General features: G+C 49.3%; 1 protein-coding gene across 4 annotated transcripts in view; it reads right to left on the reverse strand.

The window, feature by feature from the left end:
- The window catches only part of ITPKB (inositol-trisphosphate 3-kinase B), a 100043-nt gene that overhangs the window by 45826 nt on the left and 31194 nt on the right, over positions 1-23023 (reverse strand). The window contains exon 1 of one of the 4 annotated variants that reach the window (XM_082426328.1): positions 15651-15680. The exons of 2 other annotated variants lie outside the window; for them this stretch is intronic. In XM_082426328.1, the coding sequence (XP_082282454.1) occupies positions 15651-15665 (15 nt within the window). In that variant the 5' untranslated portion in view covers positions 15666-15680. Of the gene's footprint in view, positions 1-3370; positions 3649-15650; positions 15681-23023 lie in introns of those variants that run through there. One more of the 4 variants, XM_082426327.1, reaches the window with a different exon arrangement.

The raw sequence follows: 23023 nt of genomic DNA on the forward strand, positions 1-23023 counted from the left end.
AGCCACAACTACTGAAGCCTGCACGCCTACAGCCTGTACTCCTCACCACAATGAGAAGCCCGCGTGCAGCGCAACAAAGACCCAACGCAGCCAAAAATAAATAAATTAAAAAAATAAAAGCTTATAGGCTGTCTGACACCATTAAATAAAAAGTCAGTGGCAGAGCTATCTGGAAAGAGTGTAGCAGCCATGGAGGTGGGCCACCTAAAGGGCGGGCTGAAGAATTTCTTGGCCTCCTGAAGGATCCCAGGCAGCTGCCACCATCTAACTTCCGTTACTCAAAGGAGCACCGCCGGCTAGAGGCCTGGTGGGCGAGTGCAGTGGTCCTCACTCCTGGCTGCACAGCATCACCTGGGAGCATTACAACCGTTGTTGCCTGGGTCCCACTCCCAGAGAGTCTGACTTATTTGGTTTGGACTGCAGTCTGGCATCGGGATTGGTTAACGCTCCCACGTTTCCAGTGTGCAGCCTACGGAAGAACCACTGGGCTAGTGTTTGGTCATAGTGGCCCCAAAGGGCTGGGAAAACAGAAGTAACATTCAGCAAGCCATTCGGGGTTCCTGAGGACTTCTGTTGACCAGCAGTGAAGGTGAGTTGGCAAGGTAGAGCATAGGTTTCAGAGCCAGGCAAGCAGAAATCAGAACCCTAGCTCCAGCATGCTGCCCACTGTGTGGCCCAGGCCAAGCCGCTTAATGGTTCTGAGCCTTAGTTTCCGGGTCTGTAAAGTGGGGGTGTTAATAATAATACTTCCCTCACAGGGCTGTTTTAAGGACTAGCTGTACTAGGACATTGCCTGGCACGTATTAGGTCCTCGGTAGGTGATGCCCTGACTGTTAACAAACCACCTAGGATTAACTCGCACTTGGTGTGAAGAGAAGGGATGCCGTGGGCTGACGGCACTCTTCAGCGGGGCCCCCTTGAGTGAGTGAGATTCATACCTCTTTGGGGAGGAGCTCCATGAAGCTCGGAAGTGGCGTGGGAGACAGGCAGGGCAGCCCTCCAAGCCTCCAGGACACCTCCCACTTTGGTTCCCCACCTCCAGTCCCCTTTTCACTTCCACGTTCAGCCTCAGGAGGAGGGGTGTACTCGGGGGAGAAGCCAAATGCATTTGGCTACAGCTCTACCTCCCAAAGTGGGTGGCCATCAGACTGGATTGTGTCACCCTGGGTTATGTCACCCGAGGCAGCTCTGCCCAGGACAAGTCTGTCCGCCCAGGGACCCACGCCTCCTCCCTCCCTCCTACTTGATGCCATGACATCATGACGCTCCGAGGGGAGCCAGGCCCCAGGGGGGCAACCATACCACAGCAAACTGCCACCTGTCCTGTACAAACGTGTGCAGACCTGGGTGGAAGAGACAGAGCTTGGGAATCTGTGACAGGTGTCCAAAGGCAGAGAGGAAGGGGGGAATCCCACTCTGGAACAACAGTTCCCCATTCATGCTCTGAGCAGCCCAGCATAAAAGACCCTGCTGCCAACATGATGATGTCTCCTTTTCCTCTCCTCTCCTTCCTCCACATCCGCAGAGTTGATGGAGCTCTTCTGCATATATTATGTCATATGATGCTCAAAACAGACCTGTGAGGCAGGCGATGCAGGGACTAAATTACCCTCGTTCACCAATAAGAAAACAGAAGCTCAGCAGATCCCATGGTTTGCTCAAGGTCACAGAACTCATCGGGGGGCGTAACCAGGACTTGAATCCATGTCTGTGTACTGAGAACCCGTTTCCCTCCACCACGCTATGTCCCCTTGCCCCTACCCATTTCAAAATCCCTCCCACTAGCTGTGTAGTGTAAGTCAATTGTGAAATATGGCGGGGGGCGGGTGATGAGGAGAGGTGGCAGGCTTGATTTTCAATTCCAAAACTGTAAATGTGGGCAACACATCATTCCCTCTTTTCTATGCCTGTCTCCTATCTTCAACTGAGAAATGGCCAAGCCACCTACCCAAGGCCAGGTTATAGGAGGACGAAAAAACCAACCACCAAGCCCCTTACAAGATCTATGCCCCAGACCAGAGCTTTAATCTTACCAAACTTCATTTTAAAAAATTAAGGAAATGAGGATGGTGCAACGTATTTTGCAAAGAGAGTTTATTAGTTGCTGATCCAAAGTGGGAAATGTTAAGTTCCAGCCAAAGAAGGCACAGATATCCTGCTAATTCCCCAAGGCGTGCACCATATTGACAAACCATCTGGCTTGCTGGGTCTCAGGGAAATGTCCAATACAAACAGTAAATGAACTTGAAATAGTAGAAAAATAGCCCCTGTACAGCACCCAGTTCTCACCAACAGAATTCTCTCCTGCCCTTAGCATGAAGTAGTGATGTGGCGCTATTAGGAACAAAACCGAGGGGAATGAGATGGAACCCGCACAAGCAGTACCAGAAGGGAATGTGGGAGAAGTAGAGACTCATCCCCAAAGAACTCAAGGCAGGAGAAACTCCTGCCCATCTGTTACCAGGCCCTCTCCAACCGGCCCGCCTGGCACAAGGCTTCCAGAAGGAGATGAGCACCAGCCCTTAGACCCCACCAGCCTCCTTCAAAAGCCTGTGCAGAATGCCTACGTTTGGATTCACAGAGCAGCCCTTCTGGCAGTGAGCGGGGAGGGGTGGACAAAAGGTAGCTCTTTTTTTTTTAAACCAAAAAGGGACATGCACAGGTACAGTCCATACAAACCCAACATCACACATGACCCAGAACTGGGGTCTCTAAGAGCCCTTCTCAGGCAGAAAGTCGTTTCCACAATGGAGGAAGCCAGTGAAAGCCCTTGGGAGGGCCAGGTACAGGACTACAAATGCATGCGTGCAGGGGTATCATTTGCCATTCAGGGAGAATCCAGAAGGTGTGCAGTCATTCACATCTACAGATAAGAAAACCCAGGCACAGGGGCCTAAATGACTCGCCCAGAGGGACACAGGGGGGTTCAGAGGCCACTGTGCTGTCCTCTCCATCCTGGCACCCTGCCTCCTGCCCTCCGCCACTCATGCCCATGGGTCAGCATTCCCGGGGCGGCAGAATATAGAACTCAGGATCAGACTGATCCACAGGTCCATCGAAACCAAGGCGGGGAATGAAGGAGGTAACCTTCCACGCACCAGGAGGGAAACAGTCCATCAACGGGAGCAACATGGTCGGAGAGGCATCCCGAAGTCCCTGTCGTCAGAGTTGCCTCTCTACACCTAGATGTGTTGTTGCCGTTTTCAAACCTCGACATGTCCTCTTGTCACTCGCAGGATATCTGAATCTCCTGAGAGTAATGCCCATCAAAATTCAGCTCCCGTTGAGCTCAATATTCAGTACCCTCGGTACAGACACTCCGGCTCTTCCCCACCCCTGCCCCACGGTCCTGGGATGCCGGCTCACTCACCATTTCCCGGTCCCACCACATTCTCTCAAGTCTCTTGGTTGTTGCCTCTTTTGACATGGAATCTTACTTCCCTCCCTGTCCAGCCACCGATGTCCAGCTCACCAGTGAAGACGTGGCTCCACTGACCCCGCGTCCGGGAAGCCTTCACGGATGGCTCTGGGCCGGAGGCTTCCCAGTGTGCCCCACGGCCCTGCCCTGCCACTCCCAGGCTCCCGATCTGATTGCACCCCTGTGACCAGCGTGTCACCTCCAGCTCCTCCAGGGCAGGCACTGGGTCTCGCTCAGCTGGAATGCTTAGCATGTAACAAGTGTTTAGTTCAGTGGTTTACTTCAGTGTTTATAAAATGAACTAATGAAAAGTCCAAACACACTGTAGAAGGAAAAAAAAAAAATCCCCTTTCTTGATTACAAAGCTCTTGATCTGGGGGAGTGAAGTGGCTTGCTTCTGAGTGCCAGGAGGGCAGGGGACTGATGGGCAGTCTTCGGGAAAAGGCTTTCCCTGAGCAGATAAATGTGGAGCAACACAGGAGCTGATGGTGGGTGTAAGCAGCTGAGTGAAGAGTCGGGGGAGGATGACGATACCCACCCCCGATTAACAGGACAAGTTGCCACAGGAAAGCGAATAGCTCGTCCAGCATGGTAGATAAGGCCCATGCCCACAGGACTCCCAGGGAACTTCAGGAGAACCCAAGGGAAAGCCATGTGGGCTAGCAGGCTTCCCAACTGGTTTTGTCTGCTGTAAGGAAGCAGTGGAGGTGGGTAAGCTGGGGGCAGGTCACAGAAGCATCTGCTCTTAGATCAGCAGCGAGGCTCCGGCTGGCTGGAGAACGTCTCCAATTCCTTAGCCACCCAGTAAGCCTAATTCCACTTCTGGGCATGCCTGGTATTGACTGAAAAGGAGAGCATTGTTAGTTACCAAAGGACATGGAAAAATTTCCTCGGGTTCACACAGATACCATTACTGGACTCGGGTCCCCTCCAGCATTTTGCAGTCCAGAGCTGGGGATCCACCTTGGGCTTTAGGAAAATGGGATAAATTCAGAAGGCTCAGACCATTCAAGCAAGGCTCCTTGGGAAAACACGCCCAGTGGGAAAACAAGAAGCTCCTGCACCGCCCCTCCCCAGCCTCTGAGAGGCCCCGCCTCCTCCAGCCTGAGCTGTGAGCGCCCTGCACCCAGCACAGACCAACCCAGCGCTAAAAGTACCTCCTGCCCACCTAGGATTCCCCTCTGTAGTATTAGCTACGCATAATGTTGGAAAAGGGCACCCAAAGGGTTTGGGTGTATGTGCCTGGGGGCTACCTGTGACTGGTTTATGGCGATGGGAGGGGCTGGAGCATACATAGCATGAGGTGCAGGAGGACACGTGGGGAGAGGAAAGGCGCTGCTCGGGAGGATCTGACTGTGTGACAACAAAAGCCCCCAGAGGGCTCGCCTGGCTGGGTGCACGGCCTGAACCTCCAGGGAGTGCTGTGGCCCTGGGCCAACCCCTGCCTCACTGATGTGGTACAAGTCATCTGCTGCCTTGAGTTTCCAGTTCTGTAGTTGGTGAGCAAAAAGGAATACCTAAAAAAGGAATCTTTCTAGAGCATCATTTACACGTGGGCTGAAGTAAGTTCAGGGTGGAGCAAAGTAAACTCTGGTTAAGAGGAGAAAGCAGAAACAGAGCATAGGGATAGGAAATAGGAATGCTGCCGAATATTTAGCCCATGAGGTATGGAACCATAAATTATTTGTGAAGAGAGCTCTTTCAGAGTCATGAGTCCACAGCTCTCATCCTTGGATGGAAACAAAAACCCCACCCAGAGCTGCCAAAAGTGGGCCTAAAAAAGGGGCCACCGAAGGGTCTCAGCTGCCATCTGCTGTGTTCCATGTCCCCCAGAGCTCCTTGGTTTCTGTTCTCCAGCCCAGGGGTCAGCCTGGAAAAGAGATTCTGCCTTTTGTCCCCGGAAACTGCTTCCTCCACCATAAAGGAATGTGAGCGAGCTCTGACACAAAGTCTGCTTCTGAGCTTGCAGACTTGAAGCCAGTGAAACCGAGGAGTTCCCTGAAATCCTGGTCCTAGCAGCCCCACTCACCTGGAGGCGCAGTGCCTCCTGCCCTCCCTCGGCCCTGCCTGGAGCAGAGACAGGCAAGCAGATGCCAGTGGGGACCGGGGCAGCTCCGTGATCGATCCTCACCTTCAAGGGCCCCTTACACGTGGCCCTCTGCGAGGCAACAGAGGCTGAGGTCAAAAGACACCATCCCCACACCTCCTCAAGGAGCTCACCAGCTCCTGCAGGCATCTGAGGAGGGGAAAGAGCTGCTCCTGAGAACCAGGACCAGCCAAGGGTGTCTGCAACAACCTTTCCCCCCCCCCCTTTTTTTTTAAAACAAGAAACAGGAGAAAGCACCCAATCTTCCTAAATTTTCCTTAGGATAAGGAAAAGTGGAAGCTTATATACCAAGTCTGGCCCAAATCCAAGGCAAGGGAAAAAAAACCCTGGGCCTAACCCGTCTGATAGAGCTAAGCACCGATTCCAAGTCCCTCTGAAATGACAAGCTAGACTAGTGATATTACTGTAAAGAAGATCCCTGCAGCCCTGAGGGGCCCAGAAAAGAAGAGCGCTCCCTTTATCACCGCAGCCCTCTATGTGACAGCTGCCATTTTGGGCAGAGCTGTTCCTGGAGACCCAGAATGTAAACCCCCGGCTCTGCCAGGACAGCCCCCATCTGTTTAGCGTCTCCTGTAAGACAAAGAGAAGAGCCACCCCCATCCTGCTATATTTGGCATTAGGTAATAACGAAAGCCACGAGGAGAAAGGAGGAAGGGAGGTCTCGTCACCAAAGCAACCCTGACGGCAGAGACACCGCTGGGCCCATGGCGCGACGCTAACGAGGCCCATCGCAATTAGGGGGCTGCTCAGAGCCACCGGATCTCAGAGCCAGTGCAACATTCCCATGTGTGGGAGGGGCCTGTCCAGCCCAGGAGAGAGCTTGTATGCTAGAACTTTCTCCTCTGCCTTCCACCTGGCGTCTGGAACCCCACCAACAATCCCTGCATCCTCCTCTCTGCCCAAGCCACCAGCTACCCACGGAGGCTGGTATGATTCACTGGTCAAACCAAAGACAGGTACCCTTGGTGGGGTGGAGGGGAGGGTGGTGGTCGGATTTGAACCCTTTATGCTCCCGTCACCAATCCTTCAGCCCCCAACGCCAACACACAAGCCCTCCCCACTTTACTGACATCCAGATTCCACGCCACTAGCTTGGGACAGATGGAGTTTGCTCTCCGACTTCCTCAGGGTATTTAGTGACTCTTCATCCAAAGAGCTCTCTCCAAGGAGAGACGTTTAGCTTTATGAAAATACCTAAAGCTACTGGGATATGTTTTCTTGCCAAGATATCTGACAACTGGCCTATTTTTAAAGTCCCAACCAATAATCTTTGAGAGGCACTCTACACACAGACAAGGAGGCGATGACCAAAAAAGTAATGAGACCAGTATTAGGTTTTTGTTTTTCAATCAAGCCAGAATCTACCCAACCAAATAAACAATATTTTCTTCAAAGGGGTCTCCTTAGGGGGCCCTGCCCTCATTGCACTGGTGCTTTGTTTGTTCAGAACACTTTTGGAAAGTCCTGTCGTAGCAGAGCCTCTGTTTTGCATATAGTCCAGCATAATGTTATAAGCACTGAACTAGCCGCTGCTACTGTGAGCCAGGCACTGTTTAGGCCCCGAGGCCATACAGGTAAATAAAACAAGGCCTGTCCCAGCAAGGTGCTCACTATCTGGTGGAGGAGGGAGGAGAAAGGGAACAAAAATTTCGGGGGGAATGCTTACCATAAGCCAGGTACTGGGCTAACAGCTTTTGCTACATTGCCTTTAATACACGTACACCAAAAAAAAGGTCCTCTTAAATGCAAAGACTGAGACTGAGTGAGGTTCAGTGATTTAGCCAAAGTCACACAACCCGGGAATTACAGGACTGGTGCTGGCCCCAGGCTGCCAGGCTCCCAGCTGGATCTCCCACCACTGCAGCACCCGGCAGTAAACAGGCCATCCTAGTACAGGAGGTGAGGTGGGGCTGTTCAGGAGAGGCTGCTCAGAGCAGGGAAACTCCATCTGGGCCCAGGGGAGGAGCTTGCCACGCGTGTCTCCTCTTGTGTCGAGAGCTGGCCTTGCACGCGCCTACTGTTTATCCTTTCATCAGGACTCTGTGACAAGCCAGGTGGGCAGGGAGAGTTTCTCCAGATATTAACCAGGACTCTTATACCCTAACTATTTATGTAAACGTAGACAGACAGATGGACACTCAGACACATCCAGACGTGCCTCACTCACTCACACAGAGTACCATCCATGCAACTTGTCAATCTCACAAGGAGTCAGGGAAAGCAGGCCTTCATCCCAACATGTCAAAACTAGTTTCTTACAATAGCCAAAAGGTGGAAACCACCCAAGTATCCATCAATGGATGAATGCATGAACAAAATGTGCTCTACACTTACAATGGAATATTATTTAGCCCTGAACAGGAAGGAAATTCTGACTCGTGGATGAACCTTTAAGATATTATGCTAAGTGAAATAAGCCAGTCATAAAAAGACAAATACTATATGACTCCACTGATATGAGGGACCTAGAGTGGTCCAATTCATAGAGACAGAAAGCGGAATGGTGGCTGCCGGGGGCTGGGAGGGAGGGATGGGGAGTTAGTGTTTAATGGTATGGAGTTTCAGTTTGGGAAGGTGAAAAGGTTCTGGAGATGGATGGCTCTGGTGTTGGTTACACAACAATGTGAATGTACTTAGTGCCACAGAAATGCACACTTAAAAATGGTTAAAATGGTAAATTTTATGCTGGAGAGGATGTGGAAAAAAGGGAACCCTCCTACACTTTTGGTGGTAATGTAAACTGATGCAGTCACTATGGAAAACAGTATGGAGGTTCCTCAAAAAACTAAAAATAGAGTTACCATATGATCCAGCAATCCCACTCCTGGGCATATATCCAGAGAAAACTCTAATTTGAAAAGATACATGCACACCAATGTTCATAGCAGCACTATTTACAATAGCCAAGACATGGAAGCAACCTAAATGTCCATCGATGTATGAACGGATAAAGAAGATGTGGTGTATATATATATAATGGAATACTACTCAGCCATAAAAAAAGAATGAAACAATGCCATTTGCAGCAACATGGATGGACCTAGAAATTATCACACTAAGCGAAGTCAGTCAGACAGAGAAAGACAAATATATCACTTATATGTGGAATCTAAAATATGACACAAATGGACTTATTTACAAAACAGAAACAGACTCACAGACATAGAAAACAAACTTATGGTTACTAAAGGGGAAATGGGGTGGGGGAGGGATAAATTAGGATTTGGGATTAGCAGATATAAACTACTCTATATCAAATAGATAAACAACAAGGTCCTACAGTATAGCACAGGAAACTATATTCAATATCTTGTAATAACCTATAATGAAAAAGGATAGATATATCTGAATCACTGTGCTGTATACCAGAATCTAACTAAACAATGTAAATCAACTATACTTCAATTTTTTTTTTAAAAAAAGTAAATTTTCCACACTTTAAAAAAAAACTTGTTTATTCTCCTTGGGGGTAAGATGCATATTCTTTTCCTCAAATCAACCATAGACACATTCATAAGATCAGTTTCTTCTATTCTCTTCCCAACCTCAGGCCATAAGGCTTCCAGTGTCAGCAGCAGGCGGTGGCCGAATGCAGCTGCACACACAGTAAGCAGACATTCTAAAATAAGCCCCAGAAAAAGCCCCCAAATGTATATAAATGCCTTAGCTCGAGCCTGAATCAACAGGAGGAAAGGGAGGATCTAGAATTAGCAGACACACGCCCCCTCCCAATTTGCAAAACAGTATTTTGGCTCGTGTATTTGGCCCAATAGAGAGCACAGCAAATAATTTTAATGCCGGAACAATAAAAAGAGACTTCTGGTACTAAGACTGATGTGTTAAGGAAAACTTTGTTCTCTGACCAATTTCAACTTTCCCTGATAAATAATAATGCTGTAATGCCCAGGAGTCTGTCCTGTCACCTAAACAGCTGTGTACTCTGCTTCCAAATATTTCTTCTGTGTTGCTTCCATCTCTCCCCATGGAGTCTTTGTACGTGATGAGTTCAATTTTAAATGACCCCAAACTAAAAATAAACACAGAAGAGCTCTGGGAGCAGCTCTAGATTGTATCAGCCCTAATCCCCAAGGCAGGTTGCAGTGGGTCCCGGGAGGCCCAACCACGACCCACCCAGAGTCCATAGCGGTTACTCTTTGTCCTGGGCTCCCAGGTACCGGCTGGAGCCCAAATGGTGACTTATGAAGGGCCAGCAATGAAACAGAACAGCTCTGGGAAAACAAGGATAAAAGGCCTGGGGTGGGGAGGTGAGGGGGTCAGTATTTATCAAGGGCCTACTATGTGCACGATGCTAGACCTTAATTTTTCATGAGCCTTCACAACCGTATAGTTGTCCAGTTTAATGAAGGAGAAGAAATTCAGCAATCTGCCCAAAAAGAAGAGCTAGAATTCAATTCCAAGTCATCTGACTCCACAGTTTACACTCTTTCCATTACGCTCAGCTGCCTCTCACAATGACTTTTATACTTTTTTTAAATCTCACTTGACTGGCTTCTAAGCTTTCCCAAGTTTTCTGGAGGCCCCAGCCCAATCCAACTTTCCATTTGAGTAAAAAGAACATCATTCCAGCTGCTGTGTCCCAAGTCACATGAAATGGCGGGAAGAGGTTTCAAAAACATAAGTCCAAAATCCTCTTCAAATAAACAGGAAACTGGAAATTATTTTTAAAGGGGTAAGCTTCTAAAGAAAGCACCCCCATTCTGCAGCCCTGAAATCCTCAACAGAAACCAGGGCCGATCTCCACCCTACCCGGCCCCAAAGGAGCTGAGGCTGAACTTGGCCTCTAGAGAGCCTGGGGGTCTGGGCCATACTGGCTATTCCTGAGCCACCACTGTAAGGAAAAGTCACATCACACCACCGCCCGGCTGAACCCCAAAGAAAGAGCTGGAGGGCACATGGTGTTCCAGAGACTTAGCTTCACCTGCAGAACTACTAATGTCCAGAATATAAATACTCAAGTTTGAGGAACATGCCAACTTCTTAAGAAATGGAAAGAAAGAAAGAGGCCAACTCACCATGCGACAGTACCTTGTGGAAGTATTTTTGCCAATGGGAACGCTGTCTCTCATTTCTCCTTCTCCTCTTTTCCTAACACGTACCAACAACCAGCAGACAATAAAATCTCAACATCTGGTCCTAAGTCCACGGCTTTAGTCTCCTGGCCCTGGAGCTACTTCAGACCCGACTGGAACAGAGCTCGCTGGTCAGGGAACAAAGCAGGCATTTCGGTCCAGTTTGCTGCTTTTTGTCCGAGGACCAAAGAGCCCTTCAAGGCAACACTGTTACAACAGACCTTCTGGTCAACTTCTGGGAGCAGACAGCACAGAGCTTTTCCAGAAGCTGGACGAAAGTTACAGCGTGGAATGGGAGGCCCAGGAGCCCAAAAGCAGAGCACGGAAGACACTGAGCTAAGTTTGCCTTGGGCTTCTGGAAGGAGTCAGGGTCCTCCATCACCCCCTTCCACCTCTCCTGCCTTTTCCTGGCTGGTCTAAACCGAATGCCATCAAGCAATGCTGAGAACCTCTTTACACACAGAGATTAGGGAAATGCTTGTCTAAGAGTCATGGTTTTAAGAACTTAATTTCTAGACTTTAGAACCACTTTCTATGTCCGTAGCAGGCAGTCCTTCCATTCTGAGTTCACATCATGTGCTGACACCATGGGTCAGACAGAAGGGCTACGTCGGGGGCTGATGTGTATCTTATTCCCCTTTCCTGGATAACCCCAATTTCCCCACAAAGCCTCATGTGGTTCTTTTAAGAGAACTCAAGTTATCCAAGGGCCCCAGCCACAGGGGATCTCCCAGCGCACTTTGCTTACTATACTTGTCTTCAGGGACAGCCCGAAAGAACTCAACTGTGTGTTCACAGAACCGCTACTAGTAACCCTTAAGACAGCACAGAGAGTAGGAGAAGGCTCAGAGGACTACAGACAGGTCAATATGTATTTGCCTAATGTTCTGCCAACCTGGATTCTGGAAGCTGCCAACTGGCAAACAAAGGGCTGGATTATAGAACAAGTGATCTGTGAATAAACAGAGAAAAGTAGAAATTGCTAACAGTCTAATGCATTCAGTAAGAAAAAAATCTCAACAAACCACTCTCATTTCTTCTTTGGATGCAGGCTACAAAACCAGGAAGAATGCCACAGAGAATGTGTTTATATCTCACCAAGTTGCATGAAGAGGCAGAGAAATAAAATCTGCACGAGAGCGTGGTTGAATAGTTTTGAAGCTGTTTGAACTACATCCTGGGGACTATTGACAACAGACCTTTAGGAACCTTGACGGATGCTTCTGTTAGGACCCCACAGGGTTCCTTCCTGAGTCTAACCCTGGACAACCTTTTCACTGATATCAGTGACTTCTTATAACTGGTGAACACAGCAGGACTAACTGGTCTGGAGTGCCTTCCATCGTAACTGACCGGATGAACTGGAGGCCCATATTGCACATCACGGTTTTATCAAGTACTTTCACATATCTTATCTCATTTGAGCCTCCCAAGTGAGGGAGCCTGGGATCAGGACACTCATTTTGCAGCTGAAGAAACTCAGACTCAGCCATCAGGGTTTCTCAACCTCTACCATACTGACAGTTCGGATGGAGTAATTCTTTGTTCTGCTGTGCATGTAGGATGTTGAGCAGCGTCCGTGACCTCTACCCATAAAATACCAGTAGCACCCCCTCCCTTGTAGTTGTGACAGACAAAAAGTGTCTCTAGGTCCAGAGTTAAAAAGTTGCCAGGGCTGTATCTGCATTCAAGTCTCCTTATTCTCCCTACCCTTGCAAAAAGCTGGGCAGGACGGTGAATAGGATAAATCACAGAAATTCACAGGAGTCAGAATTATCTTGAGTGAAATGTTAGGCCAAAATCAATAATAAAAGAGAATGGAGTCCGTATTTTGGTGTTAAAGATACCCATTGTGCAGTAAGGCTGATGCCGGTTTAACAGCAGTTATATATGGCAGACCTGGGGCGGGGGCCGAGCTCGTGAGCAGCGTGCAGGTGTCTCCTGCCCTTCAATCCAGCTCCGCTGCTCCAGCACCGCCCCGTGGTCCTCTCTCCCCTCCCCACCCATGGCAGCAGACCCTGAGACACTGCAGAGCCCCCGCTGCCCCTGGAGAACTTGCCTCCGCCCCATCCTCACCCTGCCCTTCCGAGGAGTCCGGCGTGCCGTAAAACTGGCAGACAGACGGCAAGAAGGAAGAGAGATGAAAGGAAGGGAGGTGGGGGAAATGGCTAGGAGAAGAGGAGGAGGGGAATGGAGAAACTATGGCAAGACCCACACCACCAATGGAACCCCCAGTGCGGGGGCATTGCAGGAGGATGCGGGCAGGGAGAGGGCAGAAGGGCCCTAGGCCCAGGACCAAGAAGAAAAGAGAAAAAGGCAGAGCAGGGGAAAAGACTCATGGCCCCCAGGCCTCCTCCTCAGCCCTCCAACTGTCATTCCCACTTTCATTTTCCCTCGTCCCTCCAGCTCCTGCCTGCCCCTCACCTAGGACACCCAGCTTCGCCCACTACCCACTCACTAATGCCCTACCTGAAAGTCTTTGGAATTCAATACAATTGGTTAAAATCCTGGCTTTACCAATTACTAACTGTATGATTTGGTCCAATTATTTCATCTCTCTAAGCCTTAGTTGCCTTATCTGTGAAATGGGGATAATAGTTTTGCTCATAGTTTTGCTATGGGATTAAATGAGAATTAGGTTGGCCCACAGAAAGTGCTCCTGGTACCTAGAATTAGATGTAACGGACAACCCTGGCAGGTAGATAGTAACCTTATTCTACTACCCTGAATGCCAGCTCCCACCTCTGACGAGGCCACAGCTAAGAGAGGAAACGGTGGAGGGCCAGGCCCTGCACCTTCTCCTCCGTTTCCTGAGGACATCGTCTTCCAGTTGGAGCATTAGCTGCTCCTGTTTCTCAGGGTCCCTTCAGGGACAAAGTGACCACTAAGATGACCGATTTTCTCCGGAGAAGTCACTGCTGGCATTAGCAATGAGAAAAACAACACGCAACGCCTTGACATCCAGTGAGGGCTCTGCGTATTTTCTAAGTGCTTCATCAGAATCTCAGAGCTGAGACACTGCAGAGGTGACATGGTCCCAGCCTCCCCCTTAGCCTTGAGTCCCCCCGTAGGGATTGCAGCGAGCTCGGCACAACCTGTCCCCACTCCCAGGAAACATCCCCAGCATGGATCACACTCAGGGATGCCAGCTTCCTACATAAGGACAGGTAGAGTGTCCCTAATTAAAAAGAGGACGCACCCTGATGCTCATTCGTCCAGCCTTCTTGGGAACAAATCATACCAGGAACCACTAAACAAACTGGTTCACTTGAATTTGGAGTTGTAATCATCTGAGAATAACAACCATATAGTTCACTGAACCAGAAAACACGGGCAAGCATCAACTACAAGTTGGTAGGTCCAGGAGGAAATCCACTGATTCAGGCTACGTGCCTGTCGCAAGGTGGTTAACCTTTCTGCATCTGTTTCTCCGGCTGAGAGATGGCGGAAACAATCACTGTGGGGTGTGATGAAGGCATGACGCACTTAAGGGCACGGTGCAGTGTTTGGCGAATATTCAACAGATGTGAAGTTTCTTTCCCTTTTCTCCAACAATAAGCAAATCTGAAAAGATCACGAACACACAGCACAGCGAACACGAGAAACAGAATCCCCGCCTTGGAGATGAGAGAGCAGAGCAGACAGAGCCCTGGCACGAGCCAGTGAAGGCACTGGTTCCTCTTCTTGGCACCCTCCCTGCTCGGACATCGGGTGCGGGATCCCTTTGCTCCGGTTCTCCAACTCTGCAGTTGACATCTAGCCACTTCCACGCTGGGGGGGAAGCTGAAATGGAGCACATCTCACATGAAGACGGGCTGCACGTGGTTCCCAGCACTCTGATCAGGGCTCAGTCACTTCTCAGCACAACTGCCGGGGCTGGAGGGTGGGTGATTACAGGGGAAGACACCGGCACCCCGCTCCGGGTGGCATGAATGAGAGAGGCAGAACTCTCAGCATCTTTGCCCAGAACCCTGAGCTCTCCCAGCGAGGGCTGCCCCAGCAAGGCCACGGTTCTCCGGCCTCGCCTGGCACACTGGGCCCCAGCCATGCCCCAGGCCAGGGCCCTTAGCTAGGATTGTTGGTGTCTCCTGGGAGACCTCACAGAGGTGGGTGAGGGCCTGAGGGGTTAGGACTGAGGGGCGACGGGCTCTCGAGCCTTCCTTTCCCAAGCCAAGCCCTCAAAGGGAAAAGTAACTGCCAAAACCGAACCCTAAAAGGAGGGCAGAATTTGGTGATGTGGCCGGTCCTCTGTTACACATTATCCCCCAAAAGTGCCTTTCCACGTGCATGAAGGCTGAAGCATCTCCTCAGCGATCATTCCAGGGAAGGGTCCTGTCAGAGTGGGCAAGAACAGCCAGCAACAAAGGTGCCTTTCCATCTGGATGTAAAGGGCCCCAGAGAGGAGCAAACACCCTCTTGGGACAGTGCTGGTCAAAGCTACCAGACCCAGAGGCACATGTGTCACACTGCCCCCTCCAGACAGATGGTGTGGCACTGTCAGGACAGCACCACAGGCTGAAAGGCAGCTTTGGGTTTGTCTGCCCAACCAGTTCAAATCTTGTTTTCTGTTCCCTAAATGTCACGAATGTGACTGTCAAGGGGCCAAGAGGAATCACTCATACTGGACGTTTCCTAAGGGCAGAAGATCTGTTGAATTTCTGTTTCTGCAGCGCCTAGCATGGTGCCTGGCATAGGGTGGATGTTCAGGAAATCTCTGTTGATGTGAAAGATGAGAAAGGTCACTGACTTGTTAAGGCCTCTAAAGCAGGAGTTACAGCTCATTTCTGGACTGCACAGGGCTGGCCTCAGGACAGAGGGGCAGGGCTAGGGATGCTGAATGCATGCGTGATGAGAAACCTCTCTTAACTGAGAACGTGGATGCTCTGAGCTAATTAGAGGAGGAGCGCCTTTCAGAATCATAAGGCTGGAAAGCGCGTCTTTTCACTTCATTCTGCCTCTCCCCAAGCTCAGAGCAGGGCCCAGCCAAACCACACCTGGAAGGACAGAGGCCGGGGGACAGTTTTTGTTCACTCACATTTGAATGGGTCATAACTCCATAACTCCAGCAGCTGGAGACAAACAGAAAAGACAGACGCCTCCTGCACGTGGCTGATCCCAAAGCTAGGGAGCTGCTGGCTGAGGTCAGAGCATCAGGGAGAGGAGAGGCATCCTCTGCAGGAGGTTCTGGAAGGCTGCATCCCGGATGGGGCAACCCTCTCCCCGCCAGGCCACTGAGCTCGAGCTCAGCCCTGCACCTGGCTTCTCCTCCCCTCCTGCTGACTCAGCACTCACAGATCTGCTGATGAGCTCCAGGAAGAGCCCTGGGCAGCACTAGCTCTGCTATGCTGGTCACAGCTCTGGCCTCTCCAACCTGCTGCACTTACTTGCTTAAAATTAAGAAGATTGAGCCTGGCAGCTCAAGACAGAGCTGGAGAACTCATATCAAACCAGGGTCATCTGGAAGCTCCAACAAACTGCTGGGGAGGACCCAGGGAGCAGCTGATGGCCAAGGAACAATGCCTTAAGTTTCCCTCGGGTTTCTTGAACTCTCCATGGCCCTGTGGCCTCCTCTCCCCCCGTGGCCTCCTCTCCCCCCAGCCATCTTCCATAAAGAACAGCCTTGACTTTCTAACACATTGATAATAAGGATCTATCAGGCCAAGAGAGAGGGAAAGGTCTCAGCCAAAAGGGAAGTATTCAGTGGGCCGTTTGTTTAGTAGGAAAGCTGAGTAAGCGGCCTCCGAGTCACAGTGGCACTGGGACACAGTAAGGAAAGGTTCAAGGGCAGGATGCCTGGAGGATGACCTCTGAGGGTCTCAGCACCACCAGGCACCCACTGGCTGCTGACAACACTGATTCCCTAGTCTAATAGCCTATACTGAGAGGCAGGGGAGAGCAGAGTAGTTCAGAACCCAGACCCCAGAGCCAGGCCGCCTATTTTCACATACTAGAACTTTCTCTGAGACTTGAGAAGTTACTTAACCTGTGTCTCAATTTCATCATCTGCAAAACAGATATATTAACAGCCTCACCTCACAGGGCCATTATGAGGATTAAATAAGCCAAGAGACTGAAAGCGCCGAGAACAATGCCTGGCACATAGTAAGCCCACAGTAGTTAACTATTATCATCTTTACTGTCAGCTTTCTGAAAGCAGTCCTCACTCAGATATTCTCCGTAGTGCCCAGTGTAGCACGGCCTCATCAATGTAAAACAAAAACAATTAGTACCATTTACCACGTATGCACCGTGGAGACTTACGTCACTCACTCCCCACATAAACCCAATGCAGGAAGTATTTTCACAGGAGATAAATATCTTGCCTAAGATGATACTAGTAATTGTTCAGGCTGGGATTGAAACTCAGCCTCTGACTACAGAGCCTGCTTCTTCTTCCCACAGGCTACACTGCCTGACTGCTAACCACCACCTGCTCAGCACAGAGCAAGACGGGAGCAGAAGCCCAAACAGAAGTCAAGCAAGAGAAGAAGAGAATACAAAAAGAGACGCTGTGGACCTCAGAAGAAATTCACTGTCTTGGAAAGGTCTGTGTCTTTCTCTGGACCTAGGTTTGTCATCATTTGAGCTTTCCCTTTGACTCTGGATTTCAGATTGCACAGGGCATTGCACGGCAGTATACAGTACCTTCCATTCTTCGTGTGAACACACTTCCAAGAACTTCAAATACTCTTGGCACTCGGATCAGAAGCCAGCCATGCAGGGTCAGTGTGAGCTACAGGTGAGGTTCCCTGCTATGTTAGCCGGGAACTTCCTGCTTTTGGAAGTACCATTTCTACAGAACAGAAAGTACAATCCCAACAGGAGAATTCCTGTAAGGCTCTGAGGACTCTTAACATCTTCTAACAAGAGACCTACTTGGAAAACTTGACTTTCCCCATCTTCTCTAAGGACCTCATCTTTTAAGCGCCACAGAGACATGGGAGACCTGCTCAGTGAATTGTCAGCATGGCAGAGAGTAGAAGAGGTGGGGATTCCGCCCACTGCTGACTGGGCCTGAAATGAGCACACTTCAGGGACCCTCACTAACCTACCCGCTTGTGATGAGAAGCCTCCTGGTCGTGAACTGAATGCTTCTCACTGACCTCACAGCATCAGCACCATAAACACTCCCTACTTCTGCAGAACAACCAGTACCAAATAGCCATTTCCTGCTCACCAGTTGCTCCCTTATCAGCAATCTTCCTCCTCCTTCCTCCTCTAACACCCCTGCACACACACTGAGAGGATCAGAAAAAGCAGGAAATGCTTGCCTAAGACCAGAGAAAATACCAGAGAACAGAAAGAGACAAGAAAACTGCACCAGGTATTTGTTGAGCAGGGCAACTATTTCCCTAACAGAAAGATCAACTTGAGACTCCCCCTCTATCTCATCACAGTGAGGTACCAAGAGTTACCTTCTGCCGTGCTGCCTGTCATCTTCCTAGGGCTTCACTGTATCTCCGTTAAAAAGGCAGGAAACAACAGGCACTATGCCTAGAGAGAGAGGAGCTGAGGCAGCGGCTACACTTACACAGTAAGAGCATAGATTTAATTCCCATCCTCTGGCTCTAAGAAACCCATGGAACAACTGCACAGTCTCTTTACTGGGCAGGCGGTAATGCAGACCCATTAACAGGGCGCCTTCCCACTTCATCGGTCTAGAACTCTCTAAGACTCGAGAGGAGTAAGAACAGGGAAACCCAGAGCCAGGGAACCTGGGGCCACGTGCTATAAGCAAGAAAGCAAATTTAAGGAAAGTCCGTCACCAGGAGCCCACAGACACTGCATTTCGACAGGGGTTTCTTTAGGCCCTGGTATGTTTCGTACTCATCTATGTAACTGCTCCTTGCCTCAGCTCCCCCCAGTCTCAAGGAACCAGGAGTTAGAATAATTTCATTCCTTTCTAATTAAACATTTTTTTCTCCAGTAGATAATCTACATTGACCCTAACGAGGAAAAATCTGAGCTGGTGAAACTGCAGGAGGTGGTTTATTTTCACAACAGTAAAATATCTAAACCAAATATGCCCTGCGTTTCAGCAGCTTAAACACTGAGGTCTGACAAGGACCCAAGATTCCACTTGGCTTGCCAAGGGCTAAGTGTGTATGTTTAAGTAGAAGAAAGTGATTATGAAGAAACACGGGAATGTCTGAGTAGGTGAAAGGGAAAGAGGTGCAGATATTGCTGGAAAAATGAGATTGCACACAAAGTCCTACCGCCTAAGTATGAGAAAAAGCGAGGGCCAGCACCCCTGGGTGTGAAGGTCTGAGCCTCCCTTGAAACCAGCGAAGTCTGCACCGGGGACCCAGGGGGCCAAGCCTGACTTCATTTCCCACTCGAGCTGTTTACAATTAAGCGACGGAGCGGCGGGCCTCCCGCCCTCCTCTCCGGTTCGCCCTGCCAGGGAGGTCGGAAGAGAGCCTGCTCTCGGAGGGGCTTGGCCGCGCAGCGGCTCCTCCTCGCGCCCGGCCCCAACCACCCAGCGCGTGCTCCTCCGGGGAACCCCGCCCGCAGCCCACTACCCGCTGCCCACTCGCCGCCCGCTCGCGGAAGCCCGCGGCCTGAAGCGGGGCACTGTCTCCCGGCATGCTCGGCGGCGGGGCGCGCGCCCGCGGCGGTCACGTGACGGCAGGGGCGGGCCCGCGCCTCTGCCCGCGGCCGGGTTAAGGGGACAGAGGAGGCTCTCCTGCGCGTTTGCTTGGTCCCCTGGCGGTGGGAAAGGCTGGGGTCCGCCACTGCACCCTTTGGGAAGGAATCTCAGCGCCGCTATTTGCCAGCTCCGTGGTCTTGGGAGGATTTATCGAAGTCTCGGTTTCCGCATTTGTAAAATGGGTAGAATAGCTCTTTTGTAGGGATTTTGTGAGAACCGAAAGGGACAATCTTGGTCTGCTGACCTAATTTACTGAGTTAGCAATAACTTGTAATTGGTATTTTATGGCACGCTAAACAGGTTTTTCTAAAGTATTTGTACTGTTACTATTTATACGACTCATTAGTTGAGCAGCCCCCGTTTTTCATACCGCCAAGTATGTTGAATTCAGCCCATATTGAATTACCGAACCTACCGGCTCTTATGTCTTCCCCATCCCTCTCACACCCCAGGAGCAACAACTTCTGGTCTCACTGTTAGTTAACTTTGTGTAAAGGCTTGATACCCCAAAACCCACAAAGAAACAAAACCCTTCATTTCTTCAGAAAACACTGTGCCCAACGCCACGGACAGCTTGCGAAGGGTACTGACCAGTCCCGCAAACGAAACCGGCAGACTTAAGCTTGTATTTCCCTAGACCTCAAACACTGAGAGGGTCAGGCTCTAATACTATTTATTCACAGCTCAGAAAACCTGGGATAATTCAGTCTTAGGCTGAATTCAATATATTTCGGAGTATGAAAAAAGGGGGCTGCTAAACTAAGAGTTTAGAGCAGAATAAACATTAACAGTACAAGCACTTAAGAAAAATCTATTTAGCATGCCATAAAATATCAGTTACAAATTATTAACTGTTATAAAATTAGGTCCCCGATGTAATTGTACATGACTAAGAAAGTAATAAAAATGACTTATCTTTTTAAAATTGTTATATAATCTAGGCTAGCCACACACCCACCACCCAACAGCCAACATGACTGGTCAAAGTTGTGAGAATTTCCTGTATAAAACTTGTGTGTGCTGATGAAAATGTATGAGACTGAAGAAAAACCCAGCTAGTTTCTTTCCTGGGTCATTGTGAAGAACTGAACTGAGCAGGCAACAATGAAGACTGTCTTTCTGGGAGATTTTCTTGGGGAATGCAGCATTTTCTCACTCTGGAGAACAAACAGAAAGACCTTGACCAAAGCACTGGAGATAAAAATGACAAGCGGAAAGAGTTTACAGTGGCTTGAAACAAAGCAGTGCATCATTTTGGCAACTTTACAGGCAGGCTTTTTTCAGGGATCACTGGCTACTTAAACAGTAAGTGATGGACATTCAACAATGCAGTGCCCAGTCTAGGAGTAAGAGGCTTTCGCCTCCTCAGCTGATAACGGGAAAAACTGTGACTCCACACAATTTCAGCTTCATCTGAAATCTTGTGCTGGAATGAACTTTCTTAAAGTTGTAGGCTCTCTTACACTGTGAAAAAACTCTTCAAAACTTAGAACTGGAAGGGAGAACTACTGGCAAAATCGTGTGTGTGCTTTTTAGAAGAATCACAGCATTGCTCCTGCTTGGTTAAAAGTGCTAAATGTTCAGAGATGAGTTCCAGAATACGCAGGAAACAAAAAAAGTACCAGTAACTATGGTAGAACCAGGTCCATAGGTTCCCCACACTTAGGCCACTCTCCCACACAGCAAAATCATCCTAAAATTTTGTAAAATATTTAGGGGCTAATTCCTTTATCACTTGCCCCACATTTTATGTAAACATTCTGACGGCCAGAGGGAGGGAAGAGATCCCAGAAACCTAAAATCGGGGTTGAAGATTCTGATTCTCTCCCTTCTGCCCCAAGTCCTGTCAGCTTCCTGGGTCGAATCCAAATATTGAGAAGCAGCTGTGTGCACACATATGCACACATACCTTCAACCTCCGACCAGAAAGACTTGTATCTGTGACTGTCTCCGTCCCATTGCAGGAGGCTGGGCTGGCCTGGACAGCTGGAGGCTCAGCTGGTGACTGTGGGCATCTCCCCTCCAGCTAATGCCAAATTACACTGGGACTTTTCTCCTGACCCCTGAGAACAGATCTCTGAGACCCGAGTCATTCCTTTCAGCTTCCTCTCAGGCAGGTCATTTGAGGAATTAGAAAAGTCCCTGGGAACTGAAGCAAAGCCTCTTAACCAAGCAGGCCCAGAGGTGCTGGGAAAGCACTCTGATCAACCAGAAGAAATTTTCCTCCCCCTCTTCCAACTCCCAAGGACCCATCTGCTCACAAAAACATCAATGCAACCAGCCCATTCTCTCATGTCCCAAGCTGCTAAAGGCGAAGGGTCAGCAGGCGAAGGCTAATAGCTGCTGGGAGTTGCCAGGAACATCTGGGCAGATGTTCCCCTCCCCCTTCCTGTGATAGGAATGTCAAAAAGCATTCGGAACCCATCTCCACCCCCAGAACTCTAAAAGATTTCAGTAGTTTCAGAGGCAGTACAAAATTTTGAAAGAATAAGATATAAGAAAAGAACATGGTATCACAAAGTTGAACTCAACCCTGGAAAATAACAAACAATACAAAACAAACAAACAAACCAGATAGTAAAACCCTTCGGGCTGGACAGTTGCTTCCTCCAAGTACGTACAAGAGGCTCGCCTTTGCCCACTTCTAATCCCAGGTTCCTTGACCGGCAACTTTCTGGAACTTGGACTTTCTGAACTAAAAAGGGACCTCAGAGATCAACGAGTCTTTGGGTTCTAAACCTGCAGACTGTGGAATGAAGTTGAGATGGGCTTCTAGCTGTACGTGTCCTGAAAGAGCATGCAAAATGGTTTTTGAAATGTGCATTTTTCCAGGGAAAGGGTGCACTGCTTTCAACCACTTTCCAAAAGCACAAGACCCAAAAAGGGGTTAAAAACCACCGGTTTAGTCCAACTCCTGGACTTCAAAGACCCAGAAACTTAATTGAGTGCTCCAGGTGACAGAGCAAATTACAAGGCACCTTCTAAAGCTGGTTGGGCCTGTGCGAGGGGAGGACACCACATGCGCTAACAGGCTCTTTCCCTTTCTAATTACAAGGATTCCGTTAAGTCTCCAGCCGCCACTCTGTCTGGCTTTCTGGGCCTGGGTGTGTCGGTCGCCACTCGGTTGCCAAGGTGTACAGATGGCCCGGGGGCTGGGGCTGGCTGGATATGGCCAGCCGCCAGCTAGCCAGCACCCAGGCACCAGCTCTCCACCAAATTGCCTCCTGGGAGTTCAAAAGGGGGTTTTCAAAAAACCCAGTCTTCACAGGGTGAGGCACAGTTCAGTCCTCCAAGGACCCATCACAAAGGTTGGTTGCATAAGAAAAATCAGTAAAAATCATTGCCCTCAAGTACCACATGGTCCCTATTTCCAGGCCAGGACAATTAAGAACAGTTTCACAGGGGGGAAAAAAAAGAGATAGATTAGAATAAATCGGAATGAAACACTGTTGCAAAATAAAGTATGCTTTTCAGAGAAAACCACAGAATAGAAAGACATTTGTAAATAATATAACTGATCACTTACTATAGAAAAATGCTATCAACACGGGCCATTAATACTACAATTCAATTACATGGTTGCTCAATGGGGATAAGCAGCCAGTTTGCATAATTAAAGGCATCATCACAAGGAAACACACGTAGGGTCTCACTTTAACTAAAGAATTACAAATTAAAACTTTAGGGAAAAAAAAAGTTAAGGGACAATTAGACAATACCAAACTAGAAAGAAAACCCAATGGTGGTAGGGAAGCCAG

Source organism: Balaenoptera physalus (genome assembly GCF_965194825.1).
Source record: "Balaenoptera physalus genome assembly, chromosome: 1".
Lineage (NCBI taxonomy): Eukaryota > Metazoa > Chordata > Mammalia > Artiodactyla > Balaenopteridae > Balaenoptera > Balaenoptera physalus.